The sequence below is a fragment of the Dryobates pubescens genome, chromosome 17 (genome assembly GCF_014839835.1).
Source record: "Dryobates pubescens isolate bDryPub1 chromosome 17, bDryPub1.pri, whole genome shotgun sequence".
Lineage (NCBI taxonomy): Eukaryota > Metazoa > Chordata > Aves > Piciformes > Picidae > Dryobates > Dryobates pubescens.
This window is the reverse complement of record NC_071628.1, coordinates 22,448,787-22,467,035: the sequence shown is the minus strand read 5'-3', so window position 1 is coordinate 22,467,035 and position 18,249 is coordinate 22,448,787. Positions and strand designations below refer to the sequence as shown.

At 60.9% G+C, this 18,249-nt stretch overlaps 1 protein-coding gene across 1 annotated transcript; it reads right to left on the bottom strand.

The window, feature by feature from the left end:
• Positions 1–59: 59 nt before the first annotated feature.
• LOC104310199 (cholesterol side-chain cleavage enzyme, mitochondrial) lies at positions 60–6,473 on the bottom strand. Its single transcript, XM_054169116.1, has 9 exons — positions 6,223–6,473; positions 5,546–5,701; positions 3,585–3,784; positions 1,776–1,979; positions 1,165–1,325; positions 863–1,029; positions 658–736; positions 322–513; positions 60–182 (listed from the first exon to the last, which is right to left on the bottom strand). The coding sequence occupies exons 1-9, from the start codon at positions 6,471–6,473 to the stop codon at positions 60–62; spliced, it is 1,533 nt and encodes a 510-aa protein (XP_054025091.1).
• Positions 6,474–18,249: the final 11,776 nt, after the last annotated feature.

Below are 18,249 nucleotides of genomic sequence, written 5' to 3'. Positions count from 1 at the left end.
CAGCCTGGCTGTAGAGGACCTTGCTGGTCCTCCTTGGGAGCAGCTGGGAGTCCTCCTCCTCAAGCCTGGGCTTCGAGGGGCCGCAAGGTCAGGTAGATAGGTTTGTCGGGCAGCAGGATGAGCTCAAACCTGGTCCCCACCTCCACAGCTCTCATGGTTTCAATCTTGAAGTTCTCCAGGATCTGGGATGGAGGAGGAGGAGGAGGAGGGGGAAAAGAAAACCAAACCAAACAAAACCAGATGGAAAAAATGCTTGGGGGTGTCCCCGCCCCGGGGGCGCCAAGCCGCCTCCCCTCTCCCTGCCGGCAGCGCCGTGCCCACCTGCATGAGGAAGAGCTGCATCTCCAGCTCGGCGATCCTGCGGCCCAGGCACTGCCTGGGGCCAAACCCGAAGCCCAGCCCCTTGAAGTGTTTGGGGCCGTCAGCCAGCCAGCGCTGGGGGATGAACTGCTCCGGCTTGGGGAAGACCTCAGGGTCCCTGCCCATGGCGTAGAGACCGACCTGCACCAGCGTCTGCGGGGGGAAGGACCAAGCCCCCGGGCAGGAAGGGGGCGCAGGGATTGCATCCAGCCCCCGGGGCTGCTCCAGGTCCCGGCTCCAGCCAGAGCCCCAGGCGGAGCAGATTGGCTTTGGTCCCTAGCTGCTGGCCGTGCTCACCTTGGGAGGGATGCGGTAGTCCTGGAGGATGACCTCCTGCGTGGTGTACCTCTGCAGGGTCACCGCCACCGGGTGCAGCCTGGGGGGGAGGGGGTTGGACAGATTCCCACGCACCGGATTTTGGGGCACAGCCTGCCCCACCCACGTCCCAAAGTGTCTGGGGGGAGGGAAGGGGCTGGCGGCGGCTGGCGCTGTCCCTCCTCACCTGAGCGTCTCCTTGACGGCAGCCTTGAGGAGCCGGACGCTTCTCAGCATCTTCACCCTGTCCCCCGCTGCCTCCCGCTTGGCAGCCAGGACCTCTGCCCTCAGCTGCTCCTGCACCCCCGGCGACCTTGCCAGCTCGAACATGGCCCACTGCAGCGTCATGGAGGTCTGGAGCAAGGCGGGGAGAGAGCCAAGCTCAGCACCAGCCAGGACCTTCCCGACCCGCCCAGCCGCGCCCCCGCCCGCTCCTTACCGTGTCCACCCCGCCCGCTCCTTACCGTGTCCACCCCGCCCGCTCCTTACCGTGTCCACCCCGCCCGCCATCATCTCGGTGACGCTGGCCTTGATGTCATCCAGGGGCAGCTTGTCCTGGACAATGAGGCTGCAGAGGATGCCCATGTAGCCCTGGCTGCTCCTGCGCTGCAGCCGCAGCTCCCGGTACACGTTCTGGATGCATTTGTCCGCTGAGGAGACACCCAGAGGTCTTCCTCCCCCAGGGCCGGGGTGGAGGAGGAAGACACCAGAGGTGGCGCTTTAGGAGCTCATTGGCCCAAGCTGGTGGCTTTTCCCTGGGAGCTGGCAGCCTGCTTGCAGGACCCAGCATCAGCCGGGTGGGCACGGAGAAGGGAGGAGAGAGCGTCCCGGTAGGGGCACACGGAGTGTCCTGGCTGCCAAAAGCCCCCCTGAGAGAGCTGCTTCTCTCAACCTGATGCCCAGCATCTGCCCTCCATCACTCCTGGATGGTTCCCCAATAACTCCACCCCACCAGCTCCATCCTTGCTGGCCTTGGCGGGGCCACGCTGGGTGGCTGGCCCCAGGAGGAGCTCTCCACGCCAGCAAGGTGAGGCTGCGCCACGGGGCCAAGCCCTCAGCGGTCCCCTGGGGAGGTGTGGGCAAGGGGGAGCACTGCTCACCCTGGGAGAAGATGGCATCCCAGGCCCAGACGTGGTCTCTCCACGTCTTGGCGTTGAGGCGGCGGAGGAGGGCGGGCGGCAGGTAGAGCATGGGGGAGGTGGTGTGGAACATGAGGGTCACGGCGTCGATGAAGCGCTGCGCCTCGGGGTCCACAAAGTCCTGCAGCAGCCCCAGGCGCTCCCCATACAGCACGTGGCACACAGCTGGCGAGCACAGCATCCCTCAGGGCCCCTGCCAGGGGCGGGGGGCACCGTGCCTGTCCCCCCCCTCCGCTCTCCCACAGCCAGTTCCATGGCTGTGAGGACCTAGCTTGGCCTCACTGCTTGCTCCAAGCAGTGCAGGGCCATGACAGCATCCCTGGTTGGGTAGGGTGGGCTAGCAGCTGGTGATGGGGAGAAGATCAGCCACTGCTGTATGGAATCATAGAACAGTTGTCAGGGCTGGAAGGGAGCTCAGGGCTCAGCCAGCTCCAACCCCCCTGCCATGGGCAGGGACACCTCACACCGCAGCAGGTTGCTCACAGCCACCTCCAGCCTGGCTGCAAACACCTCCAGGCAGGAGGCTTCCACCACCTCCCTGGGCAACCTGTGCCAGGCTCTCACCACCCTCCTGGGCAACAACTTCTTCCTCACAGCCAATCTCAATCTCCCCACTTCTAGTTTTTCTCCATCCCCCCCAGTCCTATCCCTCCCTGACACCCTCACAAGTCCCTCCCCAGCTTTCTTGCAGCCCCCTGCAGATCCTGGAAGGCCACCAGAAGGTCTCCTGGGAGCCTTCTCTTCACCAGACCGAACAGCCCAAACTTCTTAGCCTTTTTTTCTTATCAACACTGTGGAGTTGTTCTCTACTTGTCTGGAGAGAAGACCTCCCTCCAGACCCTATGGCTTTGAAGGAGAAGCTTCTTTGTCCACCCATGAGGACAAAGATGGAGAGAGACTGTTTGCAAAGGCCTGCAGTGACAGAACAAGGGCCAACAGCTTCAGCCTAGAGCAGAGCAGATTGAGATTGGATGTGAGGAACAAGTTCTGCACCATGAGGTTGGTGGAACACTGCAACAGGTTGCCCAGGGAGGTGGTTGAGGCTCCAGCCCTGGAGATATTCAAGGCTCAAGGCAGCCTGATCTAGTTGAGGCTACCCCTGCTGACTGCAGAGGGGGTTGGACTGGATGCCCCTTGGAGGTCCCTTCCAACCCAGACCATTCTGTGGTTCTGTGAGAGCACAGTTGTGTTGCCCATCAGGGAGAGAACAGGATAGGGTAGGGTAGGATAGGATAGGGTAGGGTAGGATAGGATAGGATAGGATAGGATAGGATAGGATAGGATAGGATAGGATAGGATAGGATAGGATAGGACAGACCTCAGAAATCATTGAGTCCAACCTATCACCCAACACCATCTAATCAACTAAACCATAGCACCAAGTGCCTCATCCGGGCTGTTCTTGAACACCTCCAGGCCTGGGGACTCCACCACCTCCCTGGGCAGCACAGCCCAAGGGCCAATTCCTCCTCCTGGCAAGAACTTTCTCCTCCCCTCCAGTCTCAACCTCCCCTGGCACAGCTGCAGACTGTGTCCTCTTGTTCTGGGGCTGCTTGCCTGCCTGGCAGAAGAGCCCAAGCCCCAGCTGGCTCCAAGCTCCCTGCAGGGAGTTGCAGAGAGCAAGAAGGTCTCCCCTGAGCCTCCTCTTCTGCAGGCTAAGCAAGCCCAGCTCCCTCAGCCTCTCCTGCCAGGGCTGAGCTCCAGACCCCTCCCCGAAGGGGATGTTTTGGGGACACACAGACAGACAGAGGTCTTGCCCCTGGCACTCACACTCCAGGGCGAAGCGGAACAGCTCGTGGGTGAAGTCCGCGGTCCAGCGCCCCCTGCCGCTGCTCTCCGCCTGTGCCCGTGCCCGCCGCACGAAGTCCTCCCCGACCTGGCTCAGCAGCGGCACGAAACCCTCCACCGCCGCTGGGGACAGCACCTCCTTGTTCAGCATCAGCCGGTCCGAGCGCCAGGCCTCCCCCGTCCTGTGGGACACCGAAGTCGGTGGGCTCAGAAGTGCGTCCCCCACCCGCCACAGCCTCCTGGAAGATGGCACCACCCCCTGCCACGGGCACGGTGCCACCCAGTGTGCACATCACCCCCTGATTCTCCAGCGGCACAGAACGGTCAGGGCTGGAAGGGAGCTCAAGGCTCACAGTATCACCAAGGTTGGAAGAGACCTCGAGGATCATCGAGGCCAAGCTGTCACCACAGACCTCATGACTAGGCCATGGCACCAAGTGCCACATCCAATCCCCTCTTGAACACCTCCAGGGACGGTGACTCCACCACCTCCCTGGGCAGCACATCCCAATGGCGAACGACTCGCTCGGTGAAGAACTTTCTCCTCACCTCCAGCCTCAACCTCCCCTGGCACAGCTTGAGACTGTGTCCTCTTGTTCTGGGGCTGGGTGCCTGGGAGAAGAGACCAATCCCCTCCTGGCTACAACCTCCCTTCAAGTAGTTGTAGAGGGCAACGAGGTCACCCCTGAGCCTCCTCTTCTGCAGGCTAAGCAAGCCCAGCTCCCTCAGCCTCTCCTGCCAGGGCTGTGCTCCAGACCCCTCCCCAGCCTCCTTGCCCTTCTCTGGACACCTTCAAGTCTCTCAATGGCCTTCTGAAACTGAGGGGCCCAGAACTGGACACAGGACTCAAGGTGTGGCCTAACCAGTGCAGAGTCCAGGGCACAATGACCTCCCTGCTGCTGCTGGCCACACTATTCCTGATGCTGGCCAGGATGCCAGCTGCATTCTTGGCCCCCTGGGCACACTGCTGGCTTATGTTTAGGCAGCTGTCAATCAGCACCCCCAGGTCCCTTTCTGTTTGGCTGTTCTTAGCCACTCTGACCCCAGCCTGTAGCTCTGCATGAGGTTGTTGTGGCCAAAGTGCAGCCCCTGGCACTTGGACTTGTTGAATGCCATCCTGTTGGCCTCTGCCCAGCTGTCCAGTCGGTCGAGAATACATATAGAATACAGAGAATAAACCAGGTTGGAAGAGACCTTCAAGATCATCGTGTCCAACCCATCAACCAATCCAACACCACCCAAACAACTAACCCATGGCACCAAGCACCCCATCAAGTCTTCTCCTGAACACCTCCAGTGATGGTGACCCCACCACCTCCCCAGGCAGCCCATTCCAAAGGGCAATCACTCTCTCTGTGTAGAACTTTTTCCTAACACCCAGCCTGAACCTCCCCTGGCGCAGCCTGAGACTGTGTCCTCTGCAGAGCCCTTCTGCCCTCTAACTGACCAACATCTGCCCCTAACTTCTGCTCAGCCAGCTCCAACCCCCTGCCGTGGGCAGGGACACCTCACACCACAGCAGGTTGCTCACAGCCACCTCCAGCCTGGCTGCAAACACCTCCAGGCAGGAGGCTTCCACCACCTCCCTGGGCAGCCTGTGCCAGGCTCTCACCACCCTCCTGGGGAACAACTTCATCCTCACAGCCAATCTCAATCTCCCCACTTCTAGTGCTGCTCCATCCCCCCCAGTCCTATCCCTCCCTGACACCCTCTAAAGTCCCTCCCCAGCTTTCTTGGAGCCCCCTGCAGATCCTGGAAGGCCACCAGAAGGTCTCCTGGGAGCCTTCTCCTCTCCAGCCTGCACAACCCCAACTCCCTCAGTCTGTCCTCACAGCAGAGCAGCTCCAGCCCTCTCCTTCCCACCACGCTCTGTGCCGCGGCCATTGTTCTAGCACTTGGGAACCCCATTTTGAGGTGCTTCCCCCCCCCCCCCCCCAACTCACTTGAGGAGCACACCGTAGGGCTTGTTGCGATAGTCGCGATAAGCCACCCAGGGAGGGACGCTGAAGCGCTCCGGCAGCGCCCCCTCCGCCTGGAAGAGGGTGGCGGCGTCCCGGGGGCTGATGATGTTCACGCTGTCGTAGACGCCCAGCTTCTCCCTGCCGGGGCATGCAGCGGGGTCAGCCCTGCACCCTGGCCCCCACCCACACCCCTCCCACAGCCCCTCACCTCCCCACATCAACCCCTTTCTCCTGGCACCCCCAAATACCCCACCTGCCGCCCTCCAAAACTCAGCTTGTGGGTCCCGTTTGGGATCAGACCCCCAGGCAGGCGCAGTGCTTGGTGGGGGGTCGGATTAGAACCCCCCGTGCCTGGGTGGTGCCAGCTCCAGACCTTGGAAGATCACAGGAGGGGGGCAGAGCCCATCTCCAGCCCCACGACCCCCCCACCTCTCAACGTCCCACATCCACCAGGCACGAGTGGGACTCTCCTCTTGACCCTGGCTGTGGCATCAAGCCTGGTGGGCACACGGCAAGATGAGCTCCTCCGGCAGCTCGGCCACCTCCTCAGCCCCCTCCACACCGGAGCAGGGCTGGGAAGAGCGCCAGGAGCCCGGGCTGGAAAGGCTGCTGGGGTTGGGGGGCTGCAGGGGAGGGGGCTGCCAGGGCTGCCACCTCACCTGTAAATGGGCCCAAACTGCTGGAACTTGCGAGCCATGATGTGGTGGACGTTGTGGAAGCCTCCCTCCTGCCAGAAGCGGTAGAGGTTGAGCCAACCTGCTCTCCAGTCACCAGGCACCTGCTTGAAGGGTCGAGGAGTGGGCGGGTTGGGGGCGGGGGTGACAACCCCCCCAGCCCGGCGGCATCCCCCGGGTCGGGCAGGCAGACATCCCAGCAAGGCTCCTGGCTTGGGCACAGCCCGGGCCAGCATGGGAGCGGGTGAGGGGAGAGGGAGTTGAGGGTGGCCTCGCTTTTATCCCCTGGCTGGCCTCGCTCAAGGAGAGAGCCTCTCGCCCGCCCCCTGATGAGTCACGGCCAGCCCAGGGCCGGGGGCAGGCTGCCGAGGCAGAAACTGGGGTATGGGGCAGCACATAAGGGGTGGCAGAGCGTCCTCCCTCCTCAGCCTGGCTGTGGAGGGGTCTGCCAGGTCTGGAGGGGCATGGGGTGGGCAAAGAGGGGGCTGGCAGGTGGTTTGTGTCACCCCAGTACGAGCGGGGGCTGGGTTTGTACCCAGGGAGCAAACGGTTTGACTGCCGAAGACAGGGTCAAAACAAGGTGGGTTAGGAGGAAAGCTCAGGCCTGAGGGCTCACCACGGAAGGTGACAGCTTTGGGGGCTACCTGCCCATCACTGGGGGTGCCTCATCTCTGCCTGCCCCAGCACAGAGAGTGCTGGGCGTTGCAGGTCTGCCCCTTCACAGGTTCTTCTTCATCAGCTGCCAGCTTAGTGCAGGAGCCCCAAACACACACCCCTGTGGGAGGGAGAGGCTTTTGGGGGGACATGGCTCACCCAAGAGCTGGGGACAAAGCCCCCCACACACCCAAACATGGTGACAAACACCTTTCCTTGTCCTCAAGCCCCAAGGACCCACTCGTGACCAGCTGGCAATGGGAAGTGGGAGAGTTAATGTGCAGGTGGCTGGCTGGAAGGTCCATGGGAGGACACCTCTTTGGGGTGTCCCTGGGAAGGATCCCTGGGGTCTTTTGGGGTGCCCCTGGAAGGGATGAGAATTCACAGTGTCATAGTACATTAGAGGTTGGAAGGGAGCTCAAGAGATCATCGAGTCCAACCCCCCCCTGCAAAAGCAAGATCACAGAATGGTCAGGGCTGGAAGGGAGCTCAGGGCTCAGCCAGCTCCAACCCCCTGCCATGGGCAGGGACACCTCACACCACAGCAGGTTGCTCACAGCCACCTCCAGCCTGGCTGCAAACACTTCCAGGCAGGAGGCTTCCATCACCTCCCTGGGCAGCCTGTGCCAGGCTCTCACCACCCTCCTGGGCAACAACTTCTTCCTCGCAGCCAATCTCCATCTCCCCACTTCTAGCTCTGCTCCATCCCCCCCAGTCCTATCCCTCCCTGACACCCTCCAAAGTCCCTCCCCAGCTGTCTTGGAGCCCCCTGCAGATCCTGGAAGGCCACCAGAAGGTCTCCTGGGAGCCTTCTCCTCTCCAGTCTGCACAGCCCCAACTCCCTCAGGCTGTGCTCACAGCAGAGCAGCTCCAGCCCTCTGCTCCTCCTCCTGGCCCTGCTCTGGACACCTTCCAGCACCTCCAGATCCTTCTTGTAACAGGGGCTCCAGAACTGCACGCAGCAGGTCTCTGGGTGTCCCTGGACCTCCCTTGGGGTGACCTGGAGGGGTCCCTGGGGGTCGACAGCCCGCGGCCGTGCTGGGCTTCTCCTGATTTTAAACCTTTCCCAGGTTTTCCTTTTCCCCGGGAGCCGGCAGGAGGTGGAGGCAGCCCCGGGGGCTGAGCCGGGTTCGGCTGAGACAGCGACGGACACCAGGGGGCGCATTTGTCCCGTCCGTGCTGCCACCTCCCCGGGACCGCCCCCCGCCCGGGGAAGCCCCTCCCGGGTGTCCCCTCCCGGCGCCGGCAGCCTGGGCGGGCTGGGAGTTGGGCAGGGGGAAGTGGAAGGAAATCCAACAGGGGCAAGGGGAGAGAGTCTTGCACCTGGGGAAAAACAACCCCAGGGAGCAGGAGAGGCTGGGGACTGAGCTGCTGGAGAGCAGGGAAAGGGGGAAAGGACCTGGGGGGGGGGTCCTGGTGGGTGGGTGGGAGGTTGGCCATGAGCCAGCAATGTGCTCTGGTGGCCAGGAAGGCCAAGGGCATCCTGGAGGGTTGGGGGTTAGAAGGGCTGTGGTTAGCAGGCTGAGAGAGGTTCTCCTCCTCCTCTACTCTGCCCTGCTGAGGCCACAGCTGGAATCTTGTGTCCGGTTCTGGGCCCCTCAGTTGAAGAGGGACCTCAGGGAACTGCTTGAAAGAGTCCAGCACAGAGCCACAGAGATGAGGAAGGCAGTGGAAGATCTTCCTTATGAGGAGAGCCTGAGGGAGCTGAGGGCTCTGGAGCTTGGAGAGGAGGAGGCTGAGAGGTGACCTCCTTGCTGTTGCTAAAGCTGTGCAGGGGCAGTGCCCAGAGGATGGAGCCAGGCTCTGCTGGGGGATGCCCAGTGCCAGCCCAAGGGGCAGTGGTGGAAGCTGAGGCAGAGGAAGCTCCATGGAAACAGGAGGAAGAATCTTCTCCCTGTGAGGGTGACAAAGCTCTGGCACAGGCTGCCCAGGGGGGCTGTGGAGTCTCCCTCTCTGGAGAGATTCAAGACCCACCTGGGTGTGTTCCTGTGTGACCTGGTACAGGAGATCCTACCCTGACAGAGGCCTTGGACTGGATGAGCTTTGGAGGTCCCTTCCAGCCCCTGACATTGATTCTGCTCTCTCCTGAGCCACGGTGCCTGTCCCCTCCTGTCCCAGCCACCTCTTGCTTGTCCCAGTTGCCACAGCCTGCTGTGCCAGACACTCGCCCTGGGGGAGCTCTCTCCAGCTTGGTGTGCACCCCAGAGCAGCCTTGAAGACAGGGTGGCACAGTGCCACCCTCCTGTCCTTCACCCCTGTGCTGTCCCTGTCCTTACTGGGCCCTGCTGCCTCCTCTCCAGCCATGGAAATGGGGCCAGGCCAGAGCAGTTTGGCCACCTTGGTGCTCCTGGAAACAGGAGCATGGCTCAGGGGAGACCTTCTTGCTCTCTGCAACTCCCTGCAGGGAGGTTGGAGCCAGCTGGGACTTGGGCTCTGCTGCCAGGCAGGCAAGCAGCCCCAGAACAAGAGGACACAGTCTCCAGCTGTGCCAGACACTCGCCCTGGGGGAGCTCTCTCCAGCTTGGTGTGCACCCCAGAGCAGCCTTGGAGACAGGGTGGCACAGTGTCACCCTCCTGTCCTTCACCCCTGTGCTGTCCCTGTCCTTACTGGGCCCTGCTGCCTCCTCTCCAGCCATGGAAATGGGGCCAGGCCAGAGCAGTTTGGCCACCTTGGTGCTCCTGGAAACAGGAGCATGGGGAGGTGAAGGGAGGTGTGGCCAAGTCGCCATGCCACCAGCTCCAGCCCCAAGAGGGGACAGCCCCCACCACACTCAGTGTCACCTCTGCACCCCCTCTCAGCACCCCCTTCCCAAAGCCTGAGGAGCCACTGCATGTGCTCCATCACCCCACATCTGTCCCCTGCACCTCCAAGAGGCCCCACACATATCCTCCATGGGGGCATCACCCTCTTCCTTCTGGGCCCCCACCTCAGGGAGGCCTCCATATTTTCAGATCACCTCCCCAGCATCATTGTCACCCTCACATCATGGATGGTTTGTCCCCCCTCCAACAGCCCCTGGGCACACCACTCACAGAGGAAACAGGGGGGCACAGGAACCCAGCAGGGGTGGGGAGGGGGGAGGGGGGCTTGGATGGAAACTGGGGGGAGGTGGGGGGCAGGAAATGGGTCGAGAGGGTGCTAAAACCCCACAGCATCACTCTCCCCAGCCAGCAGAAATCACAAGCAGGGACAGGGGTTCTGACAGCTTTTTGCTGCTGCTTCCACCCGTGGTGAGCAAAGTGGTTGGCCTGTGGGTGGCAGGGGGAGGCACTTCCCCCCCCACACCCCCCAGCAGCTCACCCACGATCCCCACATGACTCAGGTGCATCCCCTGCTGGCTATTTTTGGATGAGCTGAAACCAAAAGCTTCTCCCCTCCCCAGGGGCCTCTCTCCCTGTGCCACCCACGCTGGGGACATGGAAAGTGCCTCCATCAGGGTTTGCTGCCATGACGTCCTGTAGGTGTCCTGCTTTCACTTTCCCCCTTCGGGGCTTTCCTGGCATGTGTCACCTTGTGACCAAGAAAGGTGACAAACTGCCCTGTCCCTTCACACCTTTCCTCCCCCCTGACCCCACATTAAATCACACCTCTGAGAGGCTGCTGAGAACCCCCACAGCTTTCTGCTCCAGGGCAGGAAACGCTACTCAGGTCCCTAGCCCCAGCAGAAACCCAACCACCCTCCCTGGGCAACCCAACCCCAGCCACCCTCCCTGGGCAACCCAATCCCAGCCACCCTCCCTGGGCAATCCAATCCCAGCCACCCTCCCTGGGAAACCCAATCCTAACTGCCCTCCCTGGGCAATCCATCCCCAACCGCCCTCCCTGGGCAATCCAACCCCAGCCACCCTCCCTGGGCAACCCAATCCCAACCACCCTCCCTGGGCAATCCAACCCCAGCCACCCTCCCTGGGCAACCCAATCCCAGCCACCCTCCCTGGGCAACCCAATCCTAACTGCCCTCCCTGGGCAATCCAACCCCAGCCACCCTCCCTGGGCAACCCAACCCCAGCCACCCTCCCTGGGCAACCCAATCCTAACTTCCCTCCCTGGGCAATCCATCCCCAACCGCCCTCCCTGGGCAACCCAATCCTAACTTCCCTCCCTGGGCAATCCATCCCCAACCACCCTCCCTGGGCAATCCAACCCCAGCCACCCTCCACCCTCCCTGGGCAATCCATCCCCAACCGCCCTCCCTGGGCAATCCAACCCCAGCCACCCTCCCTGGGCAATCCAACCCCAACCACCCTCCCTGGGCAACCCAATCCTAACTGCCCTCCCTGGGCAACCCAATCCCAACCACCCTCCCTGGGCAATCCAACCCCAGCCACCCTCCCTGGGCAACCCAATCCTAACTACCCTCCCTGGGCAATCCATCCCCAGCCACCCTCCCTGGGCAATCCAACCCCAACCACCCTCCCTGGGCAATCCAACCCCAGCCACCCTCCCTGGACCCCAGTCCCCTTCCTTGACCTCATCCCTGGGCTGGGAATGCTGAGGAGGCAGTGATTTGGCAGAGGGAAGATGTTCTGGAGGAGCAGTTGATCCTTTCTGTCTCTCCACTCCTCAGAGATGATGGATGGCCACACTGTTCCTGATGCAGGCCAGGATGCCACTGGCCTTCTTGGCCACCTGGGCCCACTGCAGGCTCATGTTCAGCCTACAATCAACCACTACCCCCAGGTCCCTCTCTGCCTGGCTGCTCTCAACCACTCTGTCCCCAGCCTGTGGCACTGCATGGGGTTGTTGTGGCCAGCCAAATAGTGTGGCCAGCAGGAGCAGGGAGGTCATTATGCCCTGGGCTCAGCACTGCTAAGGCCACCCCTGGAGTCCTGTGTCCAGCTCTGGGCTCCTCAGTTTCAGAAGGCCATTGAGAGACTTGAAGGTGTCCAGAGAAGGGCAAGGAGGCTGGGGAGGGGTCTGGAGCACAGCCCTGGCAGGAGATGCTGAGGGAGCTGGGCTTGCTTAGCCTGGAGAGGAGGAGGCTCAGGGGAGACCTTCTTGCTCTCTGCAACTCCCTGCAGGGAGGTTGGAGCCAGCTGGAGCTTGGGCTCTTCTGCCAGGCAGGCAAGCAGCCCCAGAACAAGAGGACACAGTCTGCAGCTGTGCCAGGGGAGGTTGAGGCACAAGGTGAGGAGAAAGTTCTGGCAAGACAGAATCAAAAGAGAGCTAATGGCTGCAGTGTCTTCCTTTTTATAGGCTTACTGGACAGGGAGGGGGAGTAGAACAGACTAATTCAGTTTCCCATGGGGAAAACCCCACTCCGGGGAGGGCAAAGCTCTCACTAGCCCTCCCTCCCCCCCTGCTTTCAGCCCATCACACCTATAGATCCCTATGGAGCCCTGTGGAGCCTGTGCAGTCCTATGTAGCCCTAAGGAGCCCTAAGGTGCCCTATAGAGCCCTATGGAGCCTATAGACCCCAATGGAATCTAAAGAGCCCTATGGAGTCCTATGGAGACCTATAAAGACCTATGGAGCCTTATGGAGCCCCACAGAGCCTGATGGAGCCCTATAGAGCCCTATGGAACCTATAGAATCCTTAAGAGCACTATGGAGCCCTATGGAGTCTATGGAGCCCTACAGAGCCCTATGGAGCCTATAGAGCCCTATGGACCCCATAGAGCCCTATGGAACCTATAGAGTCCTATGGAGCCTATAGAGCCTTATGGAGCCCTATGGAGCCCTGTGGAGCCTATAAAGCCCTGTGGAACCCTGTGGAAACTATAGAGCCCTGTGGAATCTATAGAGCTTCCATATTGTTCAGCAGGGGCAGAGGTGTGGTGCTGAGGGGTGTGGGTGAGTGGTGCTTTGGTGGTATTGGGTTAATGGTTGGACTCAGTGGTCTTGGAGATCTCTTCAGCCTAAACCATTCTGTGATGCTGTGAGATCCATGGCTGAGAGAAGCCCACAGAGATGCCCTCCCTGCTTCCTTACCTAAAGAGCACAGCTGGCAGCCATCCACACATGCTGGAGCTGTTCTGCTCAGCTCCCCCTCCCTGCTCCCACCCACCCCTTGGGAAGGGCCCTGGGGCTGATGTAGTTCCCAACAGGCCTCTTGCTTCTCTGCAGTCATTTCCACCCTGGGGTCTTCCCAGCTCTCCTCCTGAGCTGTCAGCTCTTGCCCACAAGCGAAGTGGTTGAGAAAGGTTCAGTAGCAACACTCCAGAAACCACCCCCCTGTGATTCAGTCTGGGGTTGCAGGAGGGGGGCGGGGGGGGAGGAGGAAATCTCATGTTCATAATGTTGGGTAGAAAATGAGAAAACTTTTGGGTTTCTGGCAGATCACAGCCATGGCCAAGCCTTGCTGGAGAGTTTTCCCCTGGGAGCAGACAGAAGGGGATGTCTCGGCACATGTTGCTCTCTACAGCTCCCTGAAAGGAGGCTGGAGTGAGGTGGGGGTCATGGAGTCATAGAATGGGTTAGGTTGGAAGGGACCTTGAAGATCATCCAATTCCAATACCCCAACCCCCCCCCCCATAGCCAAGGACACCTTCCACTAGCCCAGGCTGCTCAAGGCCTCATTGAGCCTGGTCTGAAACTCTTTCAGGGATAAGGTGTCCAGAAAGCCTCCAGATGGCCTCTGGGGAGGTTTAGGTTGGAGATGAGGCAACATTTCTCTCCTGCAAGCGTGGTCAGGGACTGGCACAGGCTGCCCAGGGAGGTGGTGGAGCCCCCATCCCTGGAGGTGTTCAAGAAGTGTGTAGCCATGGCCCCTGGGGCTGTGGTTTGGTGGCCATGGTGGGGTTGCTCTGGCAGGGGAGGGTTGGACTGGATGATCTCTCGAGGTCCCTTCCAGCCCCTAACCTTCTGTGATCTGTGTTCTGTGCTGGGTTGATGGTTGGACGTGGTGATCTTAGAGCTCCTTTCCAGCTGAAGTGATTCTACCCTGGGCAGCATCCCTGAAGAACTCAGAGCTGAGCATGGGATGCTCGAGGAGCTGCCAGGAACACCAAGAGCAGCTTCTCAGGAGAGAGGGCCTGGGCAGGACAAGCTTTCATCTGACACAGGGGTCAGAGTGGCTGAGAGCTGCCAAACAGAAAGGGACCTGGGGGTACTGATTGCTGGCTGAACATGAGCCAGCAGTGTGCCCAGGGGGGCAAGAAGGCCAAGGGCATCCTGGCCTGCAGCAGGCAGAGTGTGGCCAGCAGCAGCAGGGAGGTCATTGTGCCCTGGGCTCAGCACTGCTTAGGCCACCCCTGGAGTCCTGTGGCCAGCTCTGGGCTCCTCAGTTTCAGAAGGCCATTGAGAGACTTGAAGGTGTCCAGAGAAGGGCAAGGAGGCTGGGGAGGGGTCTGGAGCACAGCCCTGGCAGGAGAGGCTGAGGGAGCTGGGCTTGCTTAGCCTGCAGAAGAGGAGGCTCAGGGGAGACCTTCTTGCTCTCTGCAACTCCCTGCAGGGAGGTTGGAGCCAGCTGGGGCTTGGGCTCTTCTGCCAGGCAGGCAAGCGGCCCCAGAACAAGAGGACACAGTCTGCAGCTGTGCCAGGGGAGGTTGAGGCTGGAGGGGAGGAGAAAGTTCTTGCCAGCCAGAGGAATTGGCCCTTGGGCTGTGCTGCCCAGGGAGGTGGTGGAGTCCCCATGGCTGGAGGTGCTCAAGAGGGATGTGGCCCTTGGAGCCATGGTTGAAATGTCAGGAGGTGCTGGGTGACAGCTTGGGCTGGATGAGCTCTGAGGTCTTTCCCAACCTGCTTGATTCTGTTCTCTGATTCTAATTCCAGCTGGGTTGTCCCTGCTCCATTAAATCCACTCTCCTCTTATACTCATTTATTGGGTGCACTTCATGGCCCTAAACATTGCTGGGCTGCTGCCTGCTTTTTGGAGCCTCCCTGGAGCTGGAACTGGGTCATCTCATCCCCATGGGGCACATTCTTTGGTCATCATCACCCTGTGGGAATCTCCAGGTGAAATTCCTGGCCAGGGGATTGGGAGGGGTGGGGGGAAAACCTTTTTGCATGCAGCTGTGAGGAAGAGCAGTGTGACCACATGGGGGGAAGGCACAGTGGCTCAGCTCGTGGTTAACTTCCTCCAGCATCTCCTGGGTCTCCTCATTTCCAGTAAGTGACTGAATTTCCCACTTACATCACTTGCCACTGCTGTCCCCAACCTGCCTGGTAGAGCATTACCCATACCACGTTCCCTGTGTCCCCTACATGGACAGGAGCTATGCACAGCCAGCCAGGCACCTGTCCAGGGCTGGTTAAACCCTGAGATCCTCAGGGGAAAGAGGGAAACTGCTGCAGGGCAGCAAACACGAGAGTTGCCACATCATCAGGTGGGAGGACAAGAAGGGAGGGGTGAAGCAGCTGGGTGGGTGGCAGGTTTCAGGCACCTGAGGCAGGTGAGAGCCGACTTTGTGGCTCCCTCTTACCGGCTCATCCCGAGGGAAGTGGATAGTGACATGGGGTGGAGTGGGCAGGACACCCACGGCGGCGGGAGGAATGCAGCTGGCTGGCTCCGGCTCTCACTGCTGCTCAGAAGGGCCAGGCTGAGCCCGAGGGAAGGTGGAAGAGAAGAAAACCACCAGGAGAGGGCTCCGGCTGCTCTGCTCCGGGGAGCAGGGAGATGCTGCTGGAATCTCCAGCCCCGGGCTCCCAGCTCTTGTGGAAGCAGGAGTGGAGATCAGGGCATTCCAATTCCAGGCTCCTTCTAGGGCTGCCCTGTACCCCCCAGCCCACCAGGCAAAGCTGCCCAAGGGGATGCTGTGACTGGGGAGAGCATCCTGGGTGAGTCCACAGTCGGTGGGTGCCATCAGGCATCTCCTGTGGGGTTTCCTCCACCAGCTCTTTAATCCCATCCAGATGGCACCAGGATTTCCTGGGTCTGTTGTCCTGCCCAGCCAACCCTTTCCCCAGAGCAGCCTCCAAGGCCACTGGCAAGGCTGGAGGCCTGAATAACCTCCCCCCTAAAGGGTGCTGGGAACGAAATGAAACGTTCTGGAGGCTTTTGTTGCAGGAGTGTGGTGGCTCCCCCTCTGCCTGTGCCAGAGGAAGCCTGGCAAAGCTGCTGCCACACCTGACCTTCCTGTGCCCTCCCTCTCCCGTCCAAACAAGGCTCCCAAAATAACTGCTGGAACAATGTGGCCACAGCCTCAGCTTTCTCCACCCCACACATGACTCTTCCCTCCAGTAGCCCTCCTCCCCCACCAAAAAAAAACACCCCAACAAGAAACCCTGGTGCATGGCTGTGCCCACAGCTTTCAGTTCATTGTCTTTAGAGGAAACCACCCAAGGAAGTGAAGCCCAGCCTGAAACCTTCAGGCTCTGCTGCTTTCCTCAGGGAATTTAGGGAAAGGCTCCCTTTTTATTGGCCTGGATTTGCCCAGGGAGCAAGGATGGGGATGGGGATGGGGATGGGGATGGGGATGGGGATGGGGATGGGGATGGGAATGGGGATAGGGATGGGGATGGGGATGAGGATAGGGATGGGGATAGGGATGGGGATGGGAATGGGGATGAGGATGGGGATGGGAATGGGGATGAGGATGAGGATGAGGATGGGAATGGGGATGAGGATGAGGATGGGGATGGGGATGGGGATGAGGATAGGGATGGGGATGGGGAGAGGGATGAGGATGGGGATGGGGATGGGGATGAGGATAGGAATGAGGATGGGGATGAGGATGGGGATGGGGATAGGGATAGGGATGGGGATAGGGATGGGGATGGGAATGGGGATGGGGATGGGAATGGGGATGAGGATGAGGATGAGGATGGGGATGGGGATGGGGATGGGGATGGGGATGGGGATGGGGATGGGGATGAGGATGAGGATGAGGATGGGAATGGGGATGAGGATGGGGATGGGGATGGGGATGAGGATGAGGATGGGGATGGGGATGAGGATAGGGATGGGGATGGGGATGGGGATGAGGATGGGGATGGGGATGGGGATGAGGCCGGGGCCGGGGCCGGGGCCAGGGCCGGGGATGGGGACCCACTTGCAAAGCCTGTGCTGGGCTGGGGAAGGAGCCGCTCCTGCTACTACCTGTTTGTGTGTCCCTGAGGTCTGTGTCTCACCCAGAGCCCTGGGCTTGTCCTGGTAGCACTGGATCTTGTGCTCTCAGGACCTCGTGGCTCATGAGCCAGGTTCCTGTGCCTGCTTTTTGGGCAGGAAAAGAGAGGCTGGGCAGCCAAATGGGTGCTAGATCAGCCCTGCAGCCCACGCAGCCCCAGCACTTCCAACCCGCTCCCCGGGGGTGGTGGTGGTGGGGGTGGAGTTCAGCACCAGCCAAACACTCCAGTGCCAAGGTATCAGCAAGGCCTCTGTCAGAGCTTTGGCAAGCCAAGGCTTGGCAAGCACGGAGCTGGGAAAGCAAACATCTTGGTGTCCACACGTGGCACCCAAGAAATAACTCTTGGGTGCTGGGGTTTTACCCCCGTTCCCTTCCCAGCCTTCAGCTGAGCTCCCCCCACCCCCACCCCCTCCTCCTTCTCCTCCTTCCCCCACCTGATATGGGGACTGCCAGAACTCACACTTCTTGTTTTAGCTCAGCTGAAAGCCGGGCTGGCTTCTCTGTCACATCGAGAAGCCGCTGCCGCATATGCTGCCGGCCCCGGCGAGGGGGTTTGCTGCCAACCCCCCCACCCCCCAGCGCCGGGAAAAGAAAGGAGCTGAGGCAAGGGCTTGCTTTCAGCTGCCAGCTCCCCACCACCACCTAGCAGATCAGCAAAACCCCTCCTGCAAATCCCCTTTTGGGTCCCTGTCCCCCCCCCCCGAAGCTTTGCAACCGGCGGCTCCTCAGCTGCGAGCCGCGGAGCTCAGGTTGGAGCAAGCCAAAGCCGCCACACACCTCGGCGTGTTCCGCTGCTGCCCGCGCAGGAACGGGGCCCCAGCTGCGAGCACCAAGAGCAGCAGCACCCAGAAGGGCATGGGCTGAGAGGCAGAGGGGAAAGAGGTCACCCTCTTTTGGAAGCCCTGCAAAAAACAGTGGGGCAGCAAGGGCTGCTGGGCGCCGTGGCAAGGGCTGCCTTGGTGCCGAGCGGCTTGTAGCTGGGAGTGCTGGTGGCCAACAAAGTCACCAACAATGCACACTCATAGCCAAGAAGGCCAATGGGCCCCTGGGGTGCTTGAGGAAGAGTGTGGCCAGCAGGTCGTGGAGGTTCTCCTCCCTCTCTGCTCTGCCCCGGTGAGGTCATCTCTGGAGCGTTGTGTCCAGGTCTGGGCTCCCCAGCTTAAGAGGGACAGGGAACTGCTGGAGAGACTCCAGGGGAGGCTCCAAAGCTGCTGAGGGGACCTGAATAACTCTGAGGAGGAAAGGCTGGGAACCCTGGGGCTGTTGAGCCTGGAGCAGAGCAGCCCCAGAGGGGAGCTGAGCAATTCTCAGCAAGAGCTGAAGGTTGCGGGGGGCAAGAGGCTGGGGCCA

What these genes read in the sequence shown, in the direction of transcription:
- LOC104310199 (XM_054169116.1), bottom strand. Translation starts at nt 6,473, where the DNA reads ATGCTGGCCCGGGCTGTGCCCAAGCCAGGAGCCTTGCTGGGATGTCTG. An exon ending in CCCTACGGTGTGCTCCTCAA is followed by an intron (nt 3,785 to 5,545) that starts GTGAGTTGGGGG and finishes GGTGTCCCACAG; the next exon opens with GACGGGGGAGGCCTGGCGCT. An exon ending in GCCGTCAAGGAGACGCTCAG is followed by an intron (nt 737 to 862) that starts GTGAGGAGGGAC and finishes CCTCCCCCCCAG; the next exon opens with GCTGCACCCGGTGGCGGTGA.